A 27,044-nucleotide genomic window follows, 5' to 3' on the forward strand; every position below is an offset into this window, starting at 1 on the left:
TAAATTTATTTATTTCATTGCATAATTGTGACCGTCACCAGCCCTCCCTAGGGAAGGGTAAGAAATACTTTATTAAAGGGAGGATGTAAAAAAGAGAGGGCAGTGTTACACCAAGGTGAGGGGTTGGAGGGGGGTGGGGAAGTTAGCAGGGAAGAGGGATACAAGATAGGATATGGAATGGGTGAGGAATAGTTTTAAGTGATGCGATGTGAAATTGTGGTTGTGTATATTGTGTTTATTGTTGTGTTGTCAAGCCAGTTTAGTGACCAGTGTGTGGTTTAGGAATAATGGTGGTGGCTGTGAACAGAGGAAGAGGTGAGTGGAAATTCCATAAAACAGGTATTTGGGAACAACGTGTCTACGGTTGAGCCCAGTATGAGTGTTATCCCACAGCCCAAGGCCAGTGCATCCATGACAAATGTATTTCCAAGTACCGCCACTGCAAAACCCAAGAGCCGCCCCCGGGCCCGAAGAAGCAGTCAGGCCAGCAGCAAGAGCAGGCAGCCTAAGGGCCCCCGGCGACCACCCCACGGCCAAGCAGTCCCCCGAACGCCCCCAAGATCCCAAGCCGAGAGGCAGCCATCGCCCCCCCATACACACCCGAGAAAGCCCCAAGGAGCCAAGGACCCAGCGCACCACGCCACCGATCCCACCCCCAACCCCCAGACCCCCCACCCCATCGACCCCCCCACCCCCCCACCCCACCCCCGCGCCTAACCCCCCGAGGGGACATCATGTATACATTCTAATTACTTAAATGGAACAGACAACAGGTGGAAATGAGAGACAATTAGCAAGACAACCACTATAAAGGAATGGTCTTTAAAGTAAGATGGAGTGATAAAAAGATGGGTATAGATTGTTACACGTGGGTAACCTTGGGTGCAGTATTTGATCATTTTCTACACAGCATAATTATTTTTAAATGATGAAGTTAAAAAAACAATTACATAGTCCTTGGAATGTTGCTCCCTTAAGGATCTCTGTAAACGTGTCCTTTTTATTTAGGAAAGAGGAAAGAGCAGAGTTGGTCTTTCTGGAAAATGTGTATGGGAATGTGTAAACAAAAATCCTCTTGGTTCCTCTTGGTGTGCCTTTGGCCTGTGGGAGAAGATCTCACAGGGAAACATTACCCTCTCACCTCCAGGAAGCACCAAAACATTACACATTGCGATACGAACTAAACTCTTATTTAGTTGTGGAAATCTTGTTGCCAGGCACGTATATCCATCCAAGTCCATTTCGTGTCATTGTCATGAACTCCGTGAGACTGGGCTGGATGTGGAAACACTAAAACCTGCGTACCAACTTTTTTAGATAAGTTCTTGTTATCTAATTATTGATCGTACTAAAACTGTTGCTGTATAAGTCTTTAACTTTCCTTGTTCTCATTGATTAGATCCTAAAAGTGTTGCAGAGTTGGCATGTTTTTTTCCTTGTTAACGAACTGTTGTAGTCCTGCCTGTGTGATTATCTTAAAATCCTCCTGCAATTGATTATGTCCCTGTGAGTCACTAAAAGAAATGAAGATCCCTTTGCTGTGCCACTGGTACATGACCTCAGTGCAACATTGTTTGAGCAACTCAAGTCAGCTTTAAAATGTTTTACTCATGGATTGTAAATGGGCTTTATCGAGTTCATGATTTTCAATTTGAGTGCTCTGTGTTGACCTTTACTTCCCAACTTGTCTGGCTAACATTTTCAATTAACTCCATTTGTTGGCAGCTATGCCAGTGATAAATCATTTAAAAAAACGGGTGTTACTTTGCTGCGAACACAATGTTGGCTCTTTACTCAAAAGTTTTAAGTTGCATCCTTCTCAGAGCCATGCTTCTTCATATGCATACATTCTCTGGGAGAGAATGTCCATCACTGTGATGGATTGGTAACTTGTCTACGGTGTTCATGTCTCCACTTGAACATCCATCCATCCATCCATCTTCTCCCGCTTAGCCGTTTCCGGGTCGCGGGGGCAGCATCCTCAGTAGGGAGGCCCAGACTTCCCTCTCCCCGGCCACTTCCTCCAGCTCTTCCGGGGGGACCCCGAGACGTTCCCAGGCCCGCTGAGAGACATAGTCTCTCCAGCGTGTCCCACTTGAACATTGTAGAGAATAATTGTCAAACTCTGTAGATGGCAGTAGTTTGTTTAACTATGCTATTCATTGTTTAATGGCTTGTTGTTAGCCTTTTTTGAAAGCCAGTGTAATGGCCAGGAAAACCTCAGGGGGGAAAACTCTTAAATGGTAATTTCAGATTCCTGACTCAAATGAGTTCTCCCTTGATAACATCAAGATAATTTGTGAATATTTAAGAGCTCCATAAATTTAAGGGCACATAATGGTTTTAGTGTTTAAAGATCAAGCCCATTGTGATTTTCTATAGAAAATTATTGTAGAAGTAAACATGCCGTTTTCAAAATGATGAATTTCAACCTATATAGGTACTATTATAAAAGGTACTAGTGTAGTAATGGACATACATTTGGACATTAAAAGTACATTTCAAAAAGTTAAAAAGTTTTGAAGATTAAGATTGTAATTGTTGGTTAATGTGTGAGGCTGTGTCGATAAATTCATATAAATACATTCACAGAGGAAAATATAGATTTAAAGCTGAGTTTTTTTTAGGTTGTAAATGTCCTTGCCAAACACTGATACTTTCCCCAACTCTTCCTAATCATAATTAGTGATGCACAGCTGTAACATGCACCTCTGCTGACCTTTATCGTTCTGACAAAACTCCTGACTTGTCTTGTTAAGACCTCACCAGAAGAAGCTAAATGAGTATTTTAAATCTATCGTCTAGCCTTGAAGCAGTGTCCTGTTTTGATCAATGAGATCAAACAAAGAAAAACAGTGGCTCTTCAGGTGAGCAGCAGCAAAATAGATTTCAATCAGGCAACGACTTATATATTCAGTCGCCTCTGTTTCATCTTTGTTGTCTGTCATTTAGCAGAGTTTTACATTTTGTGTGGGAATCAACCATTCTCAACCCAGCTTACAATGCTAAAATGAATGCAGTGTTATCTCCATTATTCAATTATACATCATCAAAATGTTTGAGTCTATTTTTTGTAGAAGCTTGATGATTTTGTTAAGTAAATTTCAGTTTTGTGTGTTAATCCAATATTTGGCCAACCTCCAAATGATATGTCTCATGTCACATTGATTATTTTATTAAATAACCACAGCAATCGTAACCACGGCATAGCAACGTTTGCCAAAGCAGCGGTTGCCAAGCAATGGTCGTGTCCTGGATGCTGGCTTTTGATTGGCTCCTGCTGGTTCTTTGATCTTTGTCACCAGCCAATCAGGGGCCAGCTGAGGGTAATGCTGGCTCCTAGTGTGTGTATGTGTGTGTGTGTGTGTGGGGGGGGGGGGGATTAGGGTTTGGGGGTTAGGTTCTTGTTTTTTTCAGCCAAATAGAGGTGCATTTCAGCTATGCATCCTCATCTGCAAAATAATAATAATAATAATACATTGACATGTGTGGTGTGAGCAGTTCTGTGAGGTATTATTATTATTATTATTATTTTTATTATTATTATTATTTTTCATCATAGATTTTTGTGAGAAACTCTGAACAGACAAAACTGACCATGAACAGAAGTGAAATCGACCGCATCAAAGCCTCAATCTGAAAATAATCAGTTCGTATTCCAAAGGAAATTTCTAAAATTTTCTTGGTGCTTTACTTTTAATTTTTACTTCTTCTAATAAGACAGACACATCTAGTAGCCTTAGATGTCGATGAAGATAAAGCCTAAAAAGTATTCTTAATTCATCTCCTACCAAGGAATTTGCTCTGAAATAAAGCAGTGGAGTGAGCTACAGGACTCACTAGAGAAAATGAACTTTTTTCCAATCTAAGCTGGCTGATCAATGAGATAGAGATCTTGTGGTCAATGTTCCACTCTCCTAAAAGGCACTGTGGGATATGCAGTCCACTTCATCTTTATCACTGGCCTGCGTCTGCTATGACCGCAGGGACCCAATGCTGGCTCATTACTACCACAAATAGAGAACTGGATGCCTGAGCCTGGGAGTGGGATGAGCTGATGGTTAGGTATGGAAACTGTTGGGGTGGGAAAGGGGAGGTGGTGTGTCTCTTTCATCTCCATGGTCTTATCTACTTTTTTTTTCTCCCACGATGTTTTTATAACCTTTTTCTGGATGCCAGCAGCTGGTCTCCAAATCACCTCTAAACCTTTGGTACGAAAAAGCATCAGGTTGCCATAATGGACTACCACCTGCCCTCCTTTATCTCCTGCCACCCTGCAATACCACCACTGCCAACTCCAAAATCATGTCCCAGCCTTGGCAACACACTTGCTGACTGATGGACAATGTCTCATCCAGCATCTGTTCCCTAATGCTCTGTGGCCAGCATCATTTTATGGCTTGCTCTATGCTACACTCACCCAGGCTCCAGAATCTGTGCTGCTATTGGGTGGTTTAGTTTTGTGCTCCTCATTATCTCCTAAGTGATTAATTGAGTCCACATTTCAATGGTAGACGTAGTGTTCACTCACTGGCTTTAGTAAATCTTGATTTCAGCTCACTGAGGATGAGTGGCTGCTGTCTACTTGGCTGAGGTTGTGTTACTTTTTATTAAATTTTTTTTATAGCAGCTTAGAAATGTCTTATGCAAAGCAAGCATTTATACTAAGTAATGGCCAGGAAAATGGGTTACTTCAAACAATACAATTGAGCAGTACAATGCTAAAAATTCTGAAATGTTACCTCACCAGGATCCATAAAAGATCAATAATATTTTATTAAGCAGTTTTATCCTTTTTCCCTTTTGACTTCAAGCTAGCAGATGTACTCTGCTTATTTCTCTACTCTCCATATGGCACTGCCATCCAAACACCTACTTTCCACCTTGCTTCCTTTCCCATCCCACCCTTTTAGATCCACAGTGGAAAGGTGGCAGATTGACTGGGTAGCTTGTCAACTCAACAACCTCTACAAACCAGAGCTTGATAGATTGGAAAAAAGGGAAAATAGCTTTCACTTTCACTCCAGCTTAGATTGTTGATCTCCTGGCTGATGCTACAGATTTACAGGTTTACAACCAAGCTCTTTAAATGTAAACATTAACATTTTGATAAACACAAGGTTGGTAAAGGTTATGGTAAAGTTTACACCAACAGCCACAGGGACATTAAGAGCTTAGCAGGTTGAAAACATGGAATTTCATCTTATTTTCAAATTGAATGGCAATAAAGATAGAGAAAATAATGAGTTCCATTAGTAAATATAGGTAGTATCCTATAACTCTGATCAATAATCCTCTTTTAAGAAAATGTGCTTCATCTTTTTTTCTGCCAACTATGCGTCCTCTGAGAGCTTCCTCATTAAGCGTCTGTCAAACCTAGGCTTGCAGGCCTGCCAGTCTTGCTGTCACATAGCTGTGGACACACAACCACGCATACATTTGCGTATGGACAAGTGAAAATCCATGCCACAGTGATCAGACTTTCTGCGCACCATCTGTTTCAAGCACAGGGGAGTAGAACCATCATTAGATGAATTGTTTAAAGTAAGGAGCAAGACGAACCTAGGACGAGTGAGCATCAGAGCCACTCCGCAAGATAAAATATCAAATTCCCAGGAGTACATCAAGAAGATGGCTTCAAAGTGAAAGCTGCTCAGGGAATGCGTCAGACAACAGAAACCAGAGAAGGGTAATGTGTTGGAGGAGCAAACAACAAGAAGGGACAATTCGACTTTATTTATATAATGCCAATTACAACAAAAGTAATCTCAAAGCGCTTTCAAAATATAAAAATTGTAATAAAAAAGGAAAAAACCCAACAAATCCACATGAACAAGCATAAGCGACAATGGGAAGAAAAAACTCCCATCCAACAGTTTTTCTTTTAACAGGAAGAAATCTTGGTGGCAGCCAACTGCCTCGACTGGTTGGCGTGAGTGGACAGGAGGAGAAACGGAACAGGATAGAGAGATAAACCATATGTGTGTCAACTCCAACTTCAAGACACCTGAAACAGAAAAGAGAGAGAAGGGCCAGGAGAAGGCATGGACTGCAGAAAAACATGATAGAAGAATACAGTGGAATAAGAATGAATATGGGGTGGACATCATTGTAAATGGTGTGTAAGCAGTCTGAGCAGTGTAATGGGTATACAACAGATCCAGAAGTTGGCTACAACCCAGCACAACCTTGTCTGACTGGACTACACACATTGCAACCCATTAGAGCTATGTATAGATGGTGGATTCTGTCTGAATATAGTGTTGGTGTTCCACTATATAATCTTTTGAGTTCCTAATTTTTTTTAGGTTTAGGGCTTTGTTCTTAGTAGTTAAGTGAACACTATTACACGGTATACTGTATGCTTTAGCAAATAAGTAGGTTTTGAGTTTAGCCCTAAAGGTGGAGAGAGTAGCAGCCTCCCGTACTAAGACTGGGAGTTGCTTCCAAAAGGAAGGAGCCTGATAGTCTGTTCTACTTCTAGACACTTTTGGAACTTACAGTAGACCAGCAAACTGAGAGCAGAGAGTTCTGCCTGGATGATAGGGCACTAACAGGTCTTTAAGATATACAGGAGCTTGATTATGTAGATCTTGTAGGTTACCAAGAGGATTTTAAACTCTATTCTAGATTTTACAGGAAGCCAATGAAGGGAAGCCTATACTGGAGAAATATGCTCTCTCCTGTTTGTACCTGTTAGTATTCTGGCTGCAGCATTCTGAAATAACTGGAGACTTTTTACTGGGGCATCCTGATAGTAGACAGTTACAATAGTCTTGTCTAGATGTAACAAATGCATGGATTCGTTTTTCAGCAAAACTCTGGGCCAAGATATTATTGATTTTAGAGATATTACGGGGGTGGAAGAAGGCTGTCCTTGTGATTTGCCTAATATGACAGTTAAAGGATACATAAGTATCAAAGATAACACCTAAGTTTTTTACTGTGGTTCTGTGTGACAGAGCAATGTCATCCAGAGATACTATTTGCTTTGACAATTTATCGCTGTGGTGTTTTGGACCAAATAAAATCACTTAGATTTTATCCTGGTTAAGAAGGAGAAAGGTACAGCTTATCCAAGATATGATGTCTTTAAGACAAGCCTGGATTTTTAATAAGTGATGAGTTTCATCTGATTTCATTGACAAATAGAGCTGTGTATCATTCGCATAGCAATGGGAATGTATATTATGTTCTCTATTAATGTTGCTTAGTGGAAGCATATATAATATAAAGAGTATTGGTCCTAAAACTGAACCTTGTGGAACTCCATGGTTAACTCTGGTGTGTGTTGAGGAGGGATTATTAACGTGAACAAAGTGGGTTATGTCTGATAAGTAGGATTTAAACCAGCCTAGCACAATTTATTTAATCCCAAAAACACTTTCCAGACTCTGCAGCAATAACTGTATTGAAGGCTGCACTGAGATCTAAGAGCTTCAGAACTGAGACCAACCCTCTGTCTGTAAGAGGAGATCATTGGTCACATTTAGTAAGGCAGTATCTGTACTGTGATGGGCTCTAAAGCCAGAATGAAAGCTCTCATATAAATTCTTCCTATGTAGGTGATCGCATAGTTGACCTGCAATGACTTTTTCAAGAATTTTGGAAACAAAAGGGAGATTGGATATTGGTCTATAATTGGACAAATCACTTGGATCAAGGTCAGTATTTTTAAGGAGAGGTTTGATTACAGCGGTTTTAAAACCCTGTGGCACATAACCTGTTACTAGAGATGTGTTAATTCAGTTCACCATATTAGTGCTAATTAGTGGAAAAACATATTTAAATAGTAGAGCTTAGATTAGATCCAAAAGACAGGTTGCTGATTTAGAAGCACTAATTATCAGTTCATATAGATCAATTGAAGTGAAACTTTGTAATTGTTTGAGTTTTTTCAGTAAAGTTGATGAAGTCATCACTGCTCAGGTTTACAAGAATAGAAGGTTCAACAGAGCTGTGGGTTTTGGTGAGCCTGGCTACAGTGTTCGAATAGAAAATGATAATTATTCTTGTTTTCCTCTATTAAAGTTGAGTATTGGGAAGTTTTAGCATAGCGGAGAGCTTTTTTTAATAAGCTAACACAGTGAGCCACTTCCTTTCCAATTTTTGCGACGCCTGTTTTAAAAGACGCAATTCAGACCTTTTTATGACATATCGTCTTCTTTTTAAGCGGAGCAACAGCATCCAGAGCTGTGTACAGTGACAACATTGCACTGTTGACAAGGTAATCTATTTTCTCTGTCGTTAGACATTGATAGCTACTCTCTGGTGAGATATCATATGGATCAGAGGTAAGCAGTGATGGAACTAAATCTTTAAATCTGGCTACAGCTTTTTCAGACAGCGATCTACGATAGTGTACTCTTCTCTCAGAGTTTGAGCAAGTTCATATTCTGAATTCAAAGGATAACAAAAAATGATCTGAAAGAATCGGGTTTTGAGGATATATTGTCAGGTGATCAATATTTAAACCATATGTTAGAACAAGGTCCAGCGCATGATTAAGATAATGAATTGGTTTGTTTACATTTTATTTAAAGCCGATTGAATCTATTAGTGAGGTAAATAATTTATTTAAGCTGTTTTTTTCATCATCAACGTGAATGTTAAAGTAACCCATTGTGATAGCTTTATCAGTGCTCAGCACTAGATTAGTGAGAAAGTCAGAAAATTTAGAGAAAAATTCTGAAAATGGACCAGGAGGACGGTAAACTATAACCAGTAAGAGTTTTTCTATTATATTTTTGGGATTACAAATTCCAATAGAGAAGTTTTCAAATGAAATGTGGTGGAGTTTGGTTTTTGGGATGACAGATAAACTAGAGTGAAAAACTGCTGCCACTCCCCCTACCCAACCATTCTCACGGGGAATATGGTGATTATGATAACTGGGATGGCTGGCTTCATTATGCATGTGTTGAGCTGGGATACACTGTGTGATGGCATTAAATAATTTAATGTTCTTAGTTATTGAGTCCCCAATAATGAGTGATGTTGGGGGGCAAAGAGAGCTGGGAATGTGTGTTGACTTGATACATTGACTGGGAGCGTCCGCGGGAGGCGGTCATCGGTGGTCATTGCTGGCTGCAGTGAAGCCTCCGTCACCGGAACTGGCTGGCGTTGGGGCAGCTGTGCCTGATGGTGTTCTGAAGGCTGCAAGGAAGTCTCCATAATTGGCGCTGTTCGGCGTTGAAGCGGCTCTGCGTCTAACGGCGAGGGGGTCGCTGATCCTCCGTCATCAGCTGGCATTGAAGCGGTTCAGCAACAGCTGGAGTTGCTTGTTGATGGCTGTGTGTGTGGTACTAGAATGCAGCTGAACGGCTTTTAAGGAGTTTACGATGGGCTACAGATCAATTTGACCGGTGGGAATTTAATCCAAGCGGTGGTGGAGGCGATTTTCTCCTCAGGTGGTAGAGAGGTTGTCTTCTGATCGAGAGGTTAGCGATTCCATCCCAGTCTATCCTAGTCTATGCGTCAAAGTGTCCTTGGGCAAGACACTGAACCCTAAATTGCTCCCAGTGGTTGACCAGTGCCTAACAAGGCAGTTCAGTCCCATTGGTGTGTGAAAGTGAGTGTAAATGGGTGAATGAGCTGATATGGTAAAGCACTTTGAGATTACTTAAGTGTAGGGATAAGGCGCTATATATAAATTCAAGTCCATTTACCATTTACCGTAATTGGACTGAGTTTGTCTCCATTTTTGCACAAAATTGCTTCAGAGCAGTTACAGAGAGTAAGTGGAATGTGGACGCCATTTTCCATGTTTTTCTCTCATCCGCCGATGAGAACCTCAGCCCTCAATGGCAGGCGTGGTGTGGAACAAGACAGTTCGTATTCTCCCAGGGAACTGTATCGTTGTCACATAGAGTACTATGGAGGAAGCACGACAGCGCTATTGACTGTTTTACAACTACTTGGTGAGTAGTTCATCTTTCTTTTTTAGCTCGTTAGAAAGGTGACAAATCTCTTCCCGTAGTTTGGTCATTTCTTTGTTGGCGTTTAGTAGCAAAATATCTTTCTCTGACGGCAACTGAGGAGCAGCATCTCCGATGTCTGTAAATGTGGCCATCTTGGAGTCTGCAGATTCGTGCATCCACCAAGCACACACCAGGGGGTGTGTTTGGAATGTCATAACGTACTACTGATACTAAGTCTGATGTAAAAAAAAAAAATAAAAAAAAAAAGCCCTTACATTAAGCATACCACCGTCAGATATCAAGAAGATTTTTAAGTAGATGCATCACAGAGGCAATCGTCATCCCTGCAAATAGCCATAGACGCCAGGGTCTACTACTGCAGATGAGCAGTAATAGAGCCTTGAGACAGGCTGTGCATTTATGCCTTTGGGACCAGTTCACCGCATAGTGGTAGGGTTTAAGACAACAGCAGGGCTAAGATCCTGAGGGACTCTAGTGGCTCTAGCAGTTTCTAGGAATAGCATCTGAAGCCTCAGTAAAGAAGTGTCCAGTACTAAGAACATCCAAGATACAGCACAAAACCCTCAAACTCCAAGGCCACTGGTAGAGGACTCAACCTTGAAGATGACACAGATACCACCCTGAGAGGGTGGGCAGAATTAATATATATAAAAAGTCAGTTCATTGATTGGTAACATGTTTTCTTCAACTTTAGGCCAATGTCTACAGTGGATTGGCTTCATCACGTTTGTGTTTTTTAGCTTTCTGCTTTTCCGTTTCTGTTTTCCTAATCCTTATCATTTGATCTACTCCACAATGATGCACCTGCACTGCCTCTTGATTGTTTATTTGGAGTTAGAAATCGGCTCATGTCTTGATGGTTTGATTATACACATTATTCAGAGTCTTGGCTTCACATCGCTCACAATTTTTATAACTTTCGTTAACATTTAGCTTTGTGTCATTTATGTGCTTAGTATTTTGTGTAGCATCTTTTAGATGAGGAACAGGAGACTAATTTTAAAAGTGCTTTCGTGCAACTGTGCTTCAGTACAACACTTTTATGACTCTGTCATAAAAGAAAGCAAATGCACGATTTGTCTAGTAAATAATGGATGTGAGGCACTTGAATCTGAACCTTTTTGAGTTAATGCGAGGCTGAAACAAACAACAAGACTACATGCTAATGCTCTTACAGAAACTCGGACAAACACTGTCCTAACAAATTAACCTATTAATAAAGAAAACAACCAACATTGATTTTGACATGTGAATCAGGTTTCACACAGCTAAAACAATGATGCGACTCATCGAGTGGTGAATGTAATACATTTGTTATTTATCCCGTGACGTTTATATCCATCGTGATTGATTACGTGATTATTTTCTCTTGTCCTGTGATGTCTTTTCTCAGCCTCTTCTTTATTATTTACTACATTGCTGTCTGTCAGTCACACATTCACTTTCTCCTCTTCTTCTTTTTTTTTGGTTACTTTTCATGTGTTTCCCAAGCACATTCATTAACTTTCCTCGCACACTTTGCAACAGTCTCAAAAGTATTTAGTACTATTAACAATTAAGCTTTTAGGAGATTAAAAGTGAAGCTCTCTATTCTTAAAATAACACATTTTGCCCCAAAATATACACATGTAATCACTTTTGCTCCCACACAAACGATGAATGATGTTGCAGCCCTGAGCCGATGCATTCAAATTTAACTTCAGGATATTGAAATATTATTGGCTTGATATTTTTATTTGTCTATATTCTCTACTTCTCTAATACAAAAGAAAAAAAAAAGTCATAGGCTTCAGCTGCTTTTTGAAAGACTAGAAGAAGGTATATTTTGCAAACAACTCAACCAAACCCATTATTACATGACAATGATGAATGGATAATTTCTATTGGTTTGCAGTAGAGTCTTTTCAGCTGACAGTTCATTGTTCTATTTTTAGACCAAAATCAATAGTCACACAGTGGATTTAATTACAGAAAACATGATTCTGGTAAATTATGGTAAAATAAGGATTTTAAAATGAGTCAAGGCTTCTTCTGCCAAATATTATGATCAATCAAGACTGAAAGCCAAATAGTTATTTACCGGAATGCTGGTATTTCTGGCAGAAGGCTAATTCGATGGAAAAGCTATTCATGTTTGTATTCAAAAGCGAATAAGTGTGTTTGGGTAAGCAGGTTTCCAAGATATAGCCCATCAAAGTGTGTCCAGGTCCTGAGTGAAAATGGGTGGGTGGCAATAGCTTAGGGACAAAAACATTGAATTGGGTATGGAATAAAGCAACATGGAAGAAAAGGGGCTCTTTCCTCCTACGTAATCTACAATTAAAACCCAGATTTTTGGACTTGTTGATATGACATAATATTATTCTAACAAGGGCTTTTCCAAGTCCTTCATTACACTCTCATGGGCCGGGATGGAAAACCAATTGTGGGGATATCGGTGCAAGAAGCAAAGCAATGTATTGGTAGTGGAAGCCACAGAGACAGGCAATCTGGCATGATGAAGAGGCTCCTTCCCTGTTCCTCCTTTAAGACCCAGCACATCCGCCTTGCATCCCCTTCAAGCATCACTGAGCTCTACTCTATTACATTGCTAGCTGACCGGTGTGACACCTGCCACGCTCCCCCACTTTCCTCTGATTGTCTCCTAAGGCCTCGCCATATGCCCTGGCAGGATGTATCCATATCCACATCATCACCTGGAGAACTGAGCCAAATAAGCAAAAAAGATGCGATTAGTGCTTGAGTTAATATTAAGGTCAAATTTAGACATTTCCAGTAATTTCTGGGACTTGTGGGCAGTTGGTGTATACTGTGCAAGTTTGTTGCTGCATATGGGAATAATGATTTTAATCTTAATGCAGAAAGAAGATATGAGCCAGCACGGCCATCGCTACTGGTAATAGTCTAGTTTATATGTGCATCTAAAAACTATAGATGCACTATAACTAAGTTATAAAATAGTTAAAAATAGATATCAAGGATGAAATGTATGTTGATTTATTTTAAGATTCAATCAGTGTTCTTGTACTTTTTTATTTTATTTTATTTAATCTTCACCAATAATGTACACACAGTTCTCAATACATGGAGCAGAGCTGCTGGTACAGTGGGGCATGTTGCCTATATGATAAATGAATATGTAAAAAGCCAGGTGGACAAACAAAGGATCTAATGGGGGAAGGGGGGGGTTGCATTTGCATTGACACTTCAATACAAATGTCAACAGTGTTTACGGTGAAGATGATTTTAAGGAGTAAATCATTTCTCATTTATTGATCTATGAGGCCTACACTATGATTTTATCTAATGAAAAATATCACTGAACAATTATTTTAATATTTTACATTCTGGAATCTTCTATAGCCTGTGTGATAGTTGGTATATGTGGTAAGAGTGATAATAAAGTGTCACCTACAAGCACAGAGTTGAGCTCCTAAACAGAGTCTGAAAAACAAAACATTAGTTTCTTTTATCTTTTGTCAGTGAGGGGGTATTTTTAACAAAGATGTCTGAAACAAGCAAATGTTTGTGTGGGAAGAACAAAAACGAGCTGATGAATTAACATTTTTAATACAGCTCACTTACCGACCTGTGTGCGTGCACGTGCGTGTGTGCGCACCAGCACAGACCCCTGGGTTATCGTCACTTTTGATTTATCATACCAGATTAAACTGATCCCCTCCGAGCTGTTTTTTTGGACAGTCTGCTGGCTATTTTTGTCCCACTGTTAATAAACCTAATGTCTTGTTTTATCTCTTTTATCGTCCTCCTGTCTGCTGCATTTGAAGCATGTCTAACAAAGGTCATAGTCTGTGATTCAAGTGCTTGATGTCCTTAATGCATTGTCTTTTCCACAGGTTCCCTATGTTAAAGTGGCTCCTGAGGACATTCTTAAGGTTCAGTTCCCACGATTCACAACTCTGGACCTGAGACCAACAAACACAGACATCAGTCTGGCAGTGGCCGGACTTCTCACTTTCTTTAACAGCACCACCTCCTGCCTCATCTGTGCCCAGGCTGACTGTAAGTACCTCGCTCTCACTGGCATGTAAAATGTCAGAGCACATAAACACCTGCTGTACTCACTTGCTGCCTTCGTTACCCTGTCTGCAAAACATGCTTGTTGTCTCGTGTTAGCACCTCAAGGTTTATCACAGAAACGTTGTGGAGTTTTCATTCTGACTTTTCTATCTCACTTTTTAAAGCAGCTACAAAACACACACACACACACACACGCATGCACACACCCCCTCAAGATGGGCACTTCTGACTTCTGCACTCACAAATAAGTTCACGTATTCCCGCATCAGCTCCTCAAAAAGAAAAGAAAATAGAAATAATAAAACAAGTCAAGCTCAAATCATGACTGGAAGGACTTACGTACGTTACGTACATGAACAACCACAACCTGTCAATCATGACTCGTCTTTGACTCAATCAGAGGAGGGAGAGGACCGATGGTACAGCTGTAGCCACCAGAGTTGGTCCCGCCTCCTTGTCAAAAACTCTTTTACTGATTTAAATATACTCAACAAATTGACCTTGAAAAGTTTGATAATCTTCTCAGCTAGTTATTTTTGCAAGTATAGAGGAAGAATAAACTGTGGCGTGTTTCACCCTCTCACAGTCCAGCAGTGGTAATTACAACAGTAGAGACAAAGGCATCACAACCCTCCACTACACACTGCTTTAAAGAAAAGAAATGAGCTTGAAAAATGAGTCATGATATTAAAAAGCTGATAAACATTAGGTGCTCTATACCGCCTACCTTATCTTCTTGTCTTTACGTTGGAGTTTAATTTAAATAAGGAACAAGTAGGAAAACCGTGAATCTTTTGTGTATGTGTGACATATTAGGGTTGTTTTTCAATATTAAATGATGTTGGAAAAACTAATGTAACTTTCACTAAACAGCTATTTTCTTATTAGTCTCAAAGCTTCAGGGTAAAAAAAAAAAAAAAAACATCATTAGTTGTTTTTTCTGTATCTTCTCACATTAGCTGGCACTCGTTTTTTTCAAATCCATAATTCAGATCATGCATCTGTGACATTAATGCCTTTGGGAGTTAGAATAACATTGCTCAGAGAATCGTGATTCTTTTTTTAAAAGTACTATTTTAAACACCCTCTGGCTTCAACATTTGCAGGTTTGGGGGAAAAAGAAACTCATTTTAACTTTATTCTCATGTGTGGGTGTACAGGTTGATGGGGCAGTTTTTTTCATTGTGCAAGTTGGCTATGAGAAGACAGCAAAGGAAATTAATAAAAGTGAAAAGGAATGATATGAGGGCAGATTAAAGTTGGATGGTTGGTTAGTGAAATGATATAAGTTGGAAGGTGGAAAGGAAAGACTCTGTGCAAGGGGTTTAGGGTTTTGCTAAAGCTTTTGTTGAAATGCATTCGAATTTGGCTCCATCTCTCTAAGTCCGACCTATTCTCATCAATGCAGACCATCAGTTAGTCGCCTGGAAGCTGCTGGCTCTTCCACATGTACAGGCCTCATTCATCACACAAGTCAGTGACAGCCTAATAGAGCGTTGCCAATTCATGAATGTTTTCCTGCAATCGCTTCAGAGGCGAGAGAGACGGTGGAGCTTTGCCCAAAGGCACGGTGCACACCAGGACACACATTAATCTAACCCTTGCTGGTGATGGCACCGGGTGCAGTAGCAGCTACACAACGGTAACTCTTGCCCAGAACACAACCTTTGAGGTTAAATCTTTTAGACCCAACAAGATGCTCCATATGTTGTCTTCACACAAACAAGGTATTAGAAATGTACCAATGTATCAAATCTATCAACACTCCCCCAACTCTAGAGGTGTGCTGTCATACTTTCATTAGAAAGTTGAATGGTAGAGATGACCTACAGATGAACATTTTTTATACGTCACAGTTGGGGCGCAAGTACATACATTTCACTAAACCATTGAAAATGCTTGCCTAGAGTACATTACATCTTTGATGGACACAGTGGGAAAGCTCACTGCATGGTGGCACTGCAGTTCTAAGTGGAAACAACATATTTTGATTGTTGTATTGCTTTGTGCTTTCAAAATAAAGCTCACTATCAATTCCAGATTAGTGGTTAAAGCCTCTTCATGTGTCAGCCTCTTCATGTGTCTTCATGTTAAGTATGCAGACCACACAATCATCCTTGGCTTCATCAAAGATGGGAATGAGTCTGCATACAGGGACCTGGTCCACAGGACAACAGTCTACGGAGAGGACAACAAAAGAACTCATTGTGGATCTCCCCCTTCTGCAGTCACTAACTATCGGTGGGATTAAGGTGGAGCAGACTGACAGCCATAAGTTCCTTGGCCTTCATGTATCTGAGAACCTTAGCTGGGCAAAAAAAACTGGTGCTACTGTGAAAAGAGCTCAGCAGAGGCTGTACTTTATCAGGCTGCTAAAGAAGGCAGGGCTTAAATGTCAACCCCTGATCGAGGCCTACAGAGGTCTTGTTGAGAGTATCCTCACTAGCGGTATCACAGTGTGGTACGAGAACATCACGCTGGCTGAGAAGAAGAAGCTGGAGTGGGTTGTCAAAACTGCAAAGTGGGTCATTGGCCCTGATCTCCCCTCCATGGACCCCATTTTCACACAGCGCAGCAGGAGAGAAGCACAGAGCATCACCCAGCTCATAAAGGACAAGCATCACCCAGCCCATGCTCTGTTCCAGTGGGTGGAGTCAGGTTACAACCTGAGACACCGCAGGCCTGTGACCATCAGCACTCACAGGGCCCGCTTCCCACAACAGCTTTTTCCCAGCTGCTGTCAAGCTTGTTGCACAGGACATTAAAGAGGGCAGATACCACAGAACTCTTATATTGAGAAATGAATCCCCCATGCTGGACAATTTTACCTCGCATTCTCCTATGTGCAATATGTGAATTAAACTAAATATAAAAATAATAAATATTTATTTATTTATCTTTTTGTTGAGTATCTGTATGTCCTTTCCTTGTTTTTGCACCTTTACTTATACTGTCTTTGCTGATTTGTTGTTCTTTTTTGGCATGTGCATATGGCAATAAACTTTATTGTTATTCTATACTTTTCTATTTTATTCTATTCATCACTTGCTTGGAACCAGCGTGAGTCAGGTGGAAAACCACGATTGGCATGTTGTAGCTTTTGATCCCAAAAATGTTATTCCTGTAAAACAAAACAAACAATAAAAAACTATTTCAGGGGTTACATACTGTAGTTGGGCCATCTTTAGGTCTTGAAACTTAAAATGGTTTCCAATCATATTTAGACATTAAGACAATATATAAACAAGGGGTACCCCAAGTGATTTTATATCTTAAAGCTGCTGGGGATGATAAATAACGTTTTTTAAACTGTACCTGTACTTGTAAGTTTTTCATATCCACTAATGATGCTAGTGTGCCCCAAACAACTCTGCCAAAGTGACATTTCTGGTATTTTCACATATTGAAAGTTGTTGACAAAACAATGGCAGATGTTGATATTTTGGCTGACACAGAAACACCTTAATAGGGATGTATTTGGAGTGACTCGGGGAACACGATAAACAAACCAGAATAAAAATGACGTCAAGCAAATCACTGTCTTTTCTGGTGAAGAAACACAAGAAATCAGAATCAGAATCAGAATCAACTTTATTGGCCAGGGGTGAATGAATACACACGAGGAATTTCTTTTGGTGACCTGTGCTCTCTCAGGTAGTGTAACATTAAATAATAACAATCAACTAGAATAAAGAAAAATAAAGAAAGTAAAGAAAGTAAAGAAAAAAAATAAATAAAAAAAAGAAGTATAAACATAAATATAAGAGTAGTTAGACTAATATGTGCAAACTAAATAAAAATAACAAATAATAATAATAATAATAATAATAATAATAATAATAATAATAATAATAATAATAATAATAATAATGAAATAAAATAAAAATACAATAATAATAATAATAAGATAATAGTGCAGTAGTGCATTGATGAGTAGTGCAGGTGAACATTTAAATGAAAAAATTATGTCCATGAACATTTCGCAGTGACAGGATTGATCCAGGGTTGTTATGTTTAGTTCCAGGTTATTTCACAGTAACAGAAACAGGTCTGACACTCTTTGACTGTATAGTGTTGATCAGAGTGACAGCCTGGGGGAAGAAACTGTTTTTATGGCGGGTAGTTTTGGCGTACAGTGATCTGTAGCGTCTGCCGGAGGGGAGGAGTTTAAACAGATTGTGTGCAGGGTGTGAGGGGTCTGCAGTGATGCTACCTGCCCGTTTCCTGACCCTGGACAGGTATAAGTCTTGGATGTAGGGCAGATCAACACCAATGATCTTTTCTGCAGTCCTGATTATCCTTTGTAGTCTGTGTCTGTCTAGATTGGTTGTAGATCCAAACCAGACAGTGATGGAGGTGCACAGAACAGACTGAATGATGGAGGTGTAGAACATGATCAGCAGCTCCTGGGGCAGGTTGAACTTCCTCAGCTGTCGCAGGAAGTACATCCTCTGCTGTGCCTTTTTCCTGGTTGTGTCTATGTGGGAGGTCCACTTCAGGTCCTGTGAGATTGTGGATCCCAGGAACCTGAAGGAGTCCACGGTAGCCACTTTGCTATTCAGAATGGTAAGGGGGGTGAGTGGGGGGGGATTTCTCCTGAAGTCCACTGTCATCTCCACAGTCTTGAGCGGGTTCAGTTCCAGATGGTTCTGACTGCACCAGAGAGCCAGCTGTTCCACCTCCCGTCTGAAGGCAGACTCGTCCCCATCCCTGATGAGACCGATGACGGTGGTGTCGTCTGCAAACTTCAGGAGTTTCACAGAGGGGTCCCCTGAGGTGCAGTCATTGGTGTAGAGGGAGAATAGCAGTGGGGAGAGAACACACGCCTGAGGGGCGCCAGTGCTGAGTGACCGGGTGCTGGATGTGATGCCTCCCAGCCTTACTTGCTGCTTCCTGTCAGTCAGGAAGTTGGTGATCCACTGACAGGTGGAGGCCGGCACTGTGAGCTGGGTGAGTTTCTGGTGAAGGATGTCCGGGATGATGGTGTTGAACGCAGAGCTGAAATCCACAAACAGGATCCTAGCGTAGGTCCCTGGGGAGTCGAGGTGATGCAGGATGTAGTTCAGACCCATGTTGACTGCATCCTCGACAGACCTGTTTGCACGATAGGCAAACTGCAGGGGGTCCAGCAGGGGTCCTGTGATGTCCTTCAGGTGGCTCAGTACCAGCCTCTCAAAGGACTTCATGACTACGGACGTCAGGGCAATGGGTCGATAGTCATTAAGTCCTGTGATGGCAGGTTTCTTTGGGACTGGGATGATGCTGGAGCTTTTGAAGCAGGATGGTACTTCACACAGCTCCAGTGATGTATTGAAGATCCGTGTGAAAATGGGGGCCAGCTGCTCAGCACAGGCTTTCAGGCAGGAGGGAGATACTCCGTCTGGTCCTGGAGCCTTTTTGATCTTTTGTCTCTTGAATAGCTGGCACACATCTCTTTCATTGATCTTCAGGGTAGGTGGGGGGTCAGAGGGTGAGGTAGGGGGGGAAGTGGGGGGAGCAGGAAGGGCAGAGTCCAGGTGATGGGCTGATGCTAATGAGCTCGGGGGTGGGTGAGAAAACCTGCAGTAAAAGCTATTCAGGTCTTCAGCCAGTCTTTTGTTACCTGCAGGGTGGGGGGAGGGTTTCCTGTAGTTGGTAACCTCACGCAGGCCTTTCCACACTTCTGAAGGGACTTTGTTTGAGAAGCTTTGTTTTAGCTTCTCAGTGTAGCACCTCTTGGCTACTCTTATCTCCTTGGTTAGTGTGTACTTGGCCTGCCTGAACAGGTCCCTGTCCCCACTCCTGTAGGCTTCCTCCTTAGCCTGACGTAGCATCCTAAGTTGAGGTGTGAACCAGGGTTTGTTGTTGTTGTATGTGCAGAAAGTCTTGGTCTGCACACACATGTCCTCACAGAAGCTGATGTAAGATGTCACAGTGTCAGTCAGTTCATCTAGGTTGTCTGATGCAGCTTCAAAAACACTCCAATCAGTGCAGTCAAAGCAGTCCTGTAACTCCTGCTTTGACTCCTCTGTCCATTTCTTTACCGTCCTTACTACAGGTTTAGCAGATTTAAACTTCTGCCTGTAGGTCGGGATGAGGTGAATCAGACAGTGATCAGAGAGCCCCAAAGCTGCACGGGGAACAGAGTAATATGAATCCTTTATTGCAGTGTAGCAGTGGTCCAGTGTGTTAGCACCCCTGGTGGGGCACTTTATATGCTGTCTGTATTTAGGGAGTTCGTGGGTTAGATTTGCTCTGTTAAAATCCCCGAGAATGATAAGCAAAGAGTCTGGATGTTTTTTCTCCACGTCTGCTATCTGGTCGGCCAGGTGCTGTAACGCCTCTGTTACACAAGCCTGAGGTGGGATGTAAACACCGACCATAACAAACGAGGAGAACTCCCGCGGAGAATAAAACGGTTTACAGTTTATGAAAAAACTCTCCAGATTAGGGCTACACGTCTGCTTCAACACTGTGACATCTGTACACCAACCTTGGTTAATGTAAAAGCATATTCCGCCGCCCCTCGTCTTCCCACAGAGCTCTTTTACACGGTCCGCTCTGAGGAGCTGAAAGTCCGGTAGATGTAAAGAGCTGTCCGGGATGAGTTCACTGAGCCAGGTTTCAGTAAAACACAGGGCGGCGGATCTGCAAAAGTCCGAGTTTCTAGTGTTTAGGAGCAGCAGTTCATCCATTTTATTTGCCAGAGAGCGGACATTTGCCAGGTGAATGGATGGAAGCGCAGTGCGTAATCCCCGCTGCCTCAGTTTGACGAGCGCGCCTGCTCGTTTACCCTGTCTGCGTCTGCGGCGTCTCCTGCAAATTCCATAGAGAGCTGCTGCTCCTCCGGTGAGAATCTCCGCATAACTTTCTGGTTCAATGAGAACCGGTGAAAAAAGATCAGCAGAGGACTGTCCAACGTTTATTAGTTCTTCTCTGGTGAAAGAGACCAGAGAAGGGGAGCAAGAAACTACAAAAAAGAAGAAAAACGCAACAACTCCGAGAGAGCGCAGTACCGAGGCAACCATCCGCGGCGCCATCTTAACTACAATCATATTAAAATCACTTCTTATAGAAACATTTCCACTTCTGTGCCATTTTTGCATACTTTTACAAGTCTCCAAATGCCACAGTGCAATTCACAAAACTTTTCCAAAGTTTAAGTCAAATGGCCATTTGAGAACAAACCTTTTTTTTTTTTTCAGAAGAAAGTAAGTTTGTGACAATGACCTGAAATGTACTGTTTGCTGGCATGGCAACACGATTTACTCATATCACATTGTTTTTTCTGCGCTTCACGTAATGTTGTAGTGTTTCCTGCTGGTGATTGTAAAGCGATGCATTTTAATGGAAGTTAAAACCATAACCCTAATCATAGCCTAAATCCTGAATGAATGAAGTATTGTAATATGATGCCATTGCACAAAATAACCTCCATTTGAAACACATTGAGTTTGAAAGTCGTGTTGTCATGCACTAAAAGTCAAACTATTATTTTCTAGTTTCCCCGTGAGATTATGTTGGGCTTATACAATCAAATGGCATGTAGCTCACTCCCTCCCATTCCCCTTGTATTTGTATTTGTGTTTAGCAGTAACATCTAGCTCTGTGCACTGTTTACCGCAACATGAATTTGTGTTTGATACCCAACTTGACAAGATGTAGGGCAGATTGAGACAGCAGGCAAGCAGGGCGAAATAGCAGAAGTTATTTCCAGATCATCAGAGTTAGTCTGCGTTATGCTACAGAGGAAGCTGATCGAACAGGTTTAAGGCATCAGCAGGGAAGTACCCGCTCAGTAGCTGCTGGGGGTGATGACTCCTGAGTGTTCTGACAGAGGCAGTCAGGTACGGGCAGGCAAAATCATATTCACTTTATATATTGCTTTACAAACAGGTCTGAGGTAATCACACAAGCTTTTCGTCAAGACATAGGCATAACACAGTTTGTGTTTTTATGTTGTGGAAAAGCTGAAGGTGATCTTCATATGTAACGTATTAGTTGTTAATTGGTTCATAGGAATATACTGTAGATAGATAGATAGATAGATAGATAGATAGATAGATAGATAGATAGATAGATAGATAGATAGATAGATAGATATTAGGCATCTTGTTCCAACAGTTCTTAGAGATTTTCCATTATACAAGACAACTTAGTAGACTTACTTACCAAAAATGTCTGGATGTTAAGTTCTGCTTTAATGTATAATTGGTTTTCCTCAAGACGTTTGGTATGAGTACATCAGGAAAGATCTCCCAAAGGGATGTGCAGTTACTGAAGGGGGAAAAAAAGCTTGTTGAAATGGTTCATGGTGAGGTGATAATTAATTGCACTTTTATTCAGTCCCATCCCTGCTCTCATTGCACTAAAACATCTGTGCCAATCATACAAAAACATAACGATAAGGGCTCATCAGTGACACAGAGCAGCATCACATGAACGGCGGGAGGCAGATGGTGTGGGCTTTTATTTACAACTTGAACAATGATGAGAGAAGCAACAATGAAAATGTTAACGAAGCCATTTATATGAATCCAAGGCGCTCTCTTCCGTTATAGTGCATTTTTTAAATTGCCATGCAAACATGAAATCTGACAAGCTGGTGTTTGTTCTATTGTGCATGAAACTTCACATGCTTGTACCGTGTGGCATGTCTTTTTTTTATGGGTTCCCAATGTCAGTTCCAGCTGATATATGGAAAAGAAACCCAGTGGATGTATATACTGTGCTATAGTGCAGCACTTCTAAAGTGCTAAAGCCTTGAGACTTGCTTTAACGGTGTGGTTACAGAATTAATAAACTGACAGAGAAGATGTAAAGTTTAAAAAGAGGGAGCGAGCGCTTATTTTAATGGACATTTGTACTTAACTTACATTGTACATGTGTTACTTAGGGATATTCGATATTATCAGATATCCTTTTAGCCGATATTTTCCAACACAAAATTTCCAGAATTCAATTTTTACCGATACCGTTATATACACAGATTGGGGACAGGTTGACCTGGGAGGTTGACATTGAGAACGTCAACCTCCCACCATATTATGGACCTCCTTAGTCTGGATCAACCATAACACTGGAGGTTGGACTTGCTCTCAATAGGGTCTGGAAGATGCCCTCTTTATGGGATTTTAGCAGCTCTGGGTTCCCTGACTCCTGATTGGGAGGTGGCATAAGGAAAGGAGGAGTGAGGGAGGCCTAAGGGAGGCTACAGCTCAGTTACAGTCAGCGTTTTAGTTATTTTTTGTGCTTTGATTTTTTTTTATATGTACTGCATATGCACTATACTGTATATCATCTTTCTTCCACCGTTAATGGCAACTTTCTGCAATTATTTATCTACTTTTTCCCCCTTTCTCTAACCCTTTCCTCCTGGCTCTCACACACATACACACAACACACACACACACAGGATTGCTGAATTATTTGTAAACGTCGTATATATATATATATATATATATATATATATATATTTACACCTCCGTGAAAATAACAGGTTGAGACTACTTTTATTAATGCCCCACTGGATGTATTAATCTCATCTGTGCAAAATAACAATACTTATTCAACTTTAGTAATGGAATAATTGTCATATTGATTCTAGGTGATTAGGTCTTCTGTTTTTAAATATACTGTATGTTAAAACTGCTATCCAGAGTTTCTGAAAGAACGTCTCGATGTCCCGCCCTCAACAGCTCTTCTTCCTCCCCTGCCTCTGCCAATCTACTGTACCAGAAGCTACACCTCTACGGTTGTGCACGCGCATTGCAAAACATAACAAAGTCGCATAACTACAAAAACTACACATTTATTGTTAGAGTGCCATAACTTTGATTAAAACACGATTATTACCTGTCCACGAGAAAGCAGCTATGAGATCCATTCTGTTGCGGTCACAAAGACGTTTATCCACAAGTTTTGTACCTGGACTTTTCTTTTTTAGTAGAAGTGTTGGCAACAGTGGAATGGGTAACTGGTCTTTCGGAGAGCTCCGCTATGATGCTAGTTAGGTATTTTTTTGCATTTCAAAAGAATGATACATAAACATAGATTTCTCAGAAACTTCAGATATCAGCTTTAAGGTTTTGTTTATTCAAAAAGCCATGAAAGCCATCAGAAGATGCTTTGAGGGATACATCAAAGCATTCACCTCTTAGGAAGAATGACAGTTGACAGTTTAATATGTTGTTTTAAACATCACATATCTGTTTTTCGTGATTGGTGGAAAAACAGAGATGTCAACAGGCTAATATCAGCCAATAATATCAATAGGCCTAAAATACTGTTCATCTCTAGTGTAAGTTTAATAAGTTATTGTTTAAATTAAGGTAAGCATTGCACACGCAAACAGAACCCAAGTAAAAGCCCTTTACATCTTTCAATAATGTTTCCTATCATTTTTGACGAATCGCATTTACCAAAATTTGGACAAATGTCAAGTTTCATTTATTATATTGGTCATGTATTTGCTGAAGATTCCTCTTCATTACTAGCTCCCCATGCCATGTGCTTCTTTTTGTGTCTTTAATGACAGGCTTATTGAACCTGGAGCAGCTCCTCAGTCAGTTTCTCATCTCTAAGGAGACTTTGTCTGTGCGGATGCTTGACGACAGTCACGACCCGACCCCCCTCCTTAAGGAGATCCGAGACGACAAGACAGCAACCATAATAGTGGACGCCAATGCCACTATGTCGCACATCATCTTGGAGCGGGTTAGTATGTTGCATTAAGACGAAATGTTTGACTTTAACCAAAGTCTTTGAATGTTTTTGTCTCTGATTAAAATTCTGTGATTTTTGAGAGGAAATCCAGAGGAAGCCTGCCAACTCTGCTGCAAATGACCAGAACATGTGTGAAATCACACACATGATGTTCCAGCTGAGACATCAAAGCACTCCCAATGTTTTGATGTGCATTAAACAGCAGGACTTTTAATCTTTGAATGTACTGTAAATGACAACAGTCTATCTTAAGCTAGAGGCCTTAGTTCAACATAAACAAATACATGATTTCGACTAACTGTTCCAAAAGACAAATGAATGTGCTTTCTTTCCATTTTCCCCATTTTTTTGGTGTGGACACATTTTAATAGAAAATATCAAACAAAATATTGATTTGGTGTGCATCTTTTTATGTGACTTTTTGCATGCTCAAGCAAAACTGAAAGGCCAGCCCTGAAGGCATTTTAACAGCCGAATCATTTATCTTGCTGTGATAGATGCTCCGCCAATGTTACTGAAACATGCACAGCCATCCAAAAAGGGCTCTGGATGGAGGCAAAGAAAGAAAAACTAAATCGAACTGTTGTAGGTTTAGTGAAGAAGTCGCACACCGATATTTTTACAATAGAGCACAATGAAATATAGACATTTCATACAAGATAGCATGATTTCATTTGATCTGAACTTAAGTGAAAATCGCATGGTTAGGTAAGTTTTTGTCCAATCATAGAATGTATAATATATCAAGGTGGAATTGTGATTAGTACTTTTGCTTCTTGAAGAATCAGCAGTTGATAATGAGGACTCTAATGTTACAATCTTGGGTAACACTTTACTTTAAGTGTTATACATAAGGCTGATATCACGCTGTTGTTATTCTGTCATTAGCATGAAATTTGACACCTTTTGATAAATTGTGACACTTTTGGAGCTATGTTGGCATTTTTTGGGTTAGGTGGATGGATCTAGTGGGGTTAGGCAGGGTTAGGGTTAAGGTTAGGGTAACAAATGACACTTAATGACAGCCTTCAGGACACCTCATTCATGCTAATGTCATAATAATGACAGCGCAATGTCAGCCTTTATGTATGAGTGTATAAGTGTTACCAAATCTTGTCCATAAAGTGCCTCATTGGAGTATCCAATAATATTTGAAACAAACAAACTTTGTATAGATAATGTAGTTATATTGCAGACTAGTGTTTGAAGTTTATGACGTGAATAGCTGAGTCACTCTAAAAACCCTGACGACTCTGGATTACTAATCACAAGAATACGGCACAATCAAAAATACATGCACATCACTTTGAAAGCAGTGTGCTGGGTCAAGAAAGCCAAGGATGCAATCAAAAAAAAGTCAGCACAACTGCGTAGTTAGCTCCCAAATTTTATTTAATGCCCTTTATCGTCCTTCATCAGACTGACGTAGGGCAACCTGAAACGTCACGTTTTTTGGTGTAAGTAAAATTAAAATTGGGAGCTAATTACGCAGTTGTGTAGACTTTTTTTCATTGCATAATCATAAGAATACAACATCATAGTGTGTTTGTTTTGGTTGCTTTTCTTCCTCTGTCATTCTTTTCATTGTGTTTAATCACACCAAACACGATTTGATCCAACTCTTAAGGACTGAAGGGTCCACTGTTACGGGTCACATTTTTTGTCTTCCCAGCTATTCACACGTTTGTCAAATATATCAAAGCTGGGTGATTTTAAGTGATATAGAGTATCCAATATGTCTAAAAGAGACAGCAACCCCCCCCCCCACACACACACACAAATGACCAAAGCCTTTTGCATCCCATTCAGTTTATATCCGACATCAAACACTCCTCAGACAAAGGTCTTCCTCTCTGGGGTTTCAGCATTCAGAGGGATTTAGTTCTGCTCAGCTAACAAACTGAATGTAATCTCATTTGGTCAGGCTTCCACTGACAAAACCATATCCTCAATATGGGGGCAGTGTGAGTTGTAACCATGATAAGATGTAAATTTAGTGAAGTTTAGTCAAAGGGAAACAAACCCAGAAATAATTTCATCTTGTTATTGACCAAGATCCATATAATTCATGAATCCTCAACCTTAGACAGTTATTACACCTCCTCCACCTTTTCCTCAGTGGTAAGTTTAGGATGCCCGACGTAGTAAAACTATACTCAGTTCAATGTATTTATTAAATTAAATTTCAACTGAAAATCAATAGATGTAGCACAAAAATGGAAACTCGGCTTCCAAGTGGCTCCTTATATATTTTGTAACTTACATTATAAAACGGGAACAAGCGGGTGAGAAAAGGGATGGATGGTTAAATAAATAAAATGAAATTAAACTTTGAATATATATCTGATATTTATCTTA

At 40.6% G+C, this 27,044-nt stretch overlaps 1 protein-coding gene across 1 annotated transcript in view; it reads left to right on the forward strand.

Moving 5' to 3' along the window:
- Window positions 1-27,044, forward strand: part of grik4 (glutamate receptor, ionotropic, kainate 4) — a 381,843-nt gene that overhangs the window by 245,677 nt on the left and 109,122 nt on the right. Inside the window, exons 6-7 of the mRNA XM_028464526.1 lie at window positions 13,799-13,964; window positions 24,499-24,677. Coding sequence (XP_028320327.1) covers window positions 13,799-13,964; window positions 24,499-24,677 — 345 coding nt within the window. The remainder of the gene's footprint in view (window positions 1-13,798; window positions 13,965-24,498; window positions 24,678-27,044) is intronic.

The sequence above is a fragment of the Gouania willdenowi genome, chromosome 13 (genome assembly GCF_900634775.1).
Source record: "Gouania willdenowi chromosome 13, fGouWil2.1, whole genome shotgun sequence".
NCBI lineage: Eukaryota > Metazoa > Chordata > Actinopteri > Blenniiformes > Gobiesocidae > Gouania > Gouania willdenowi.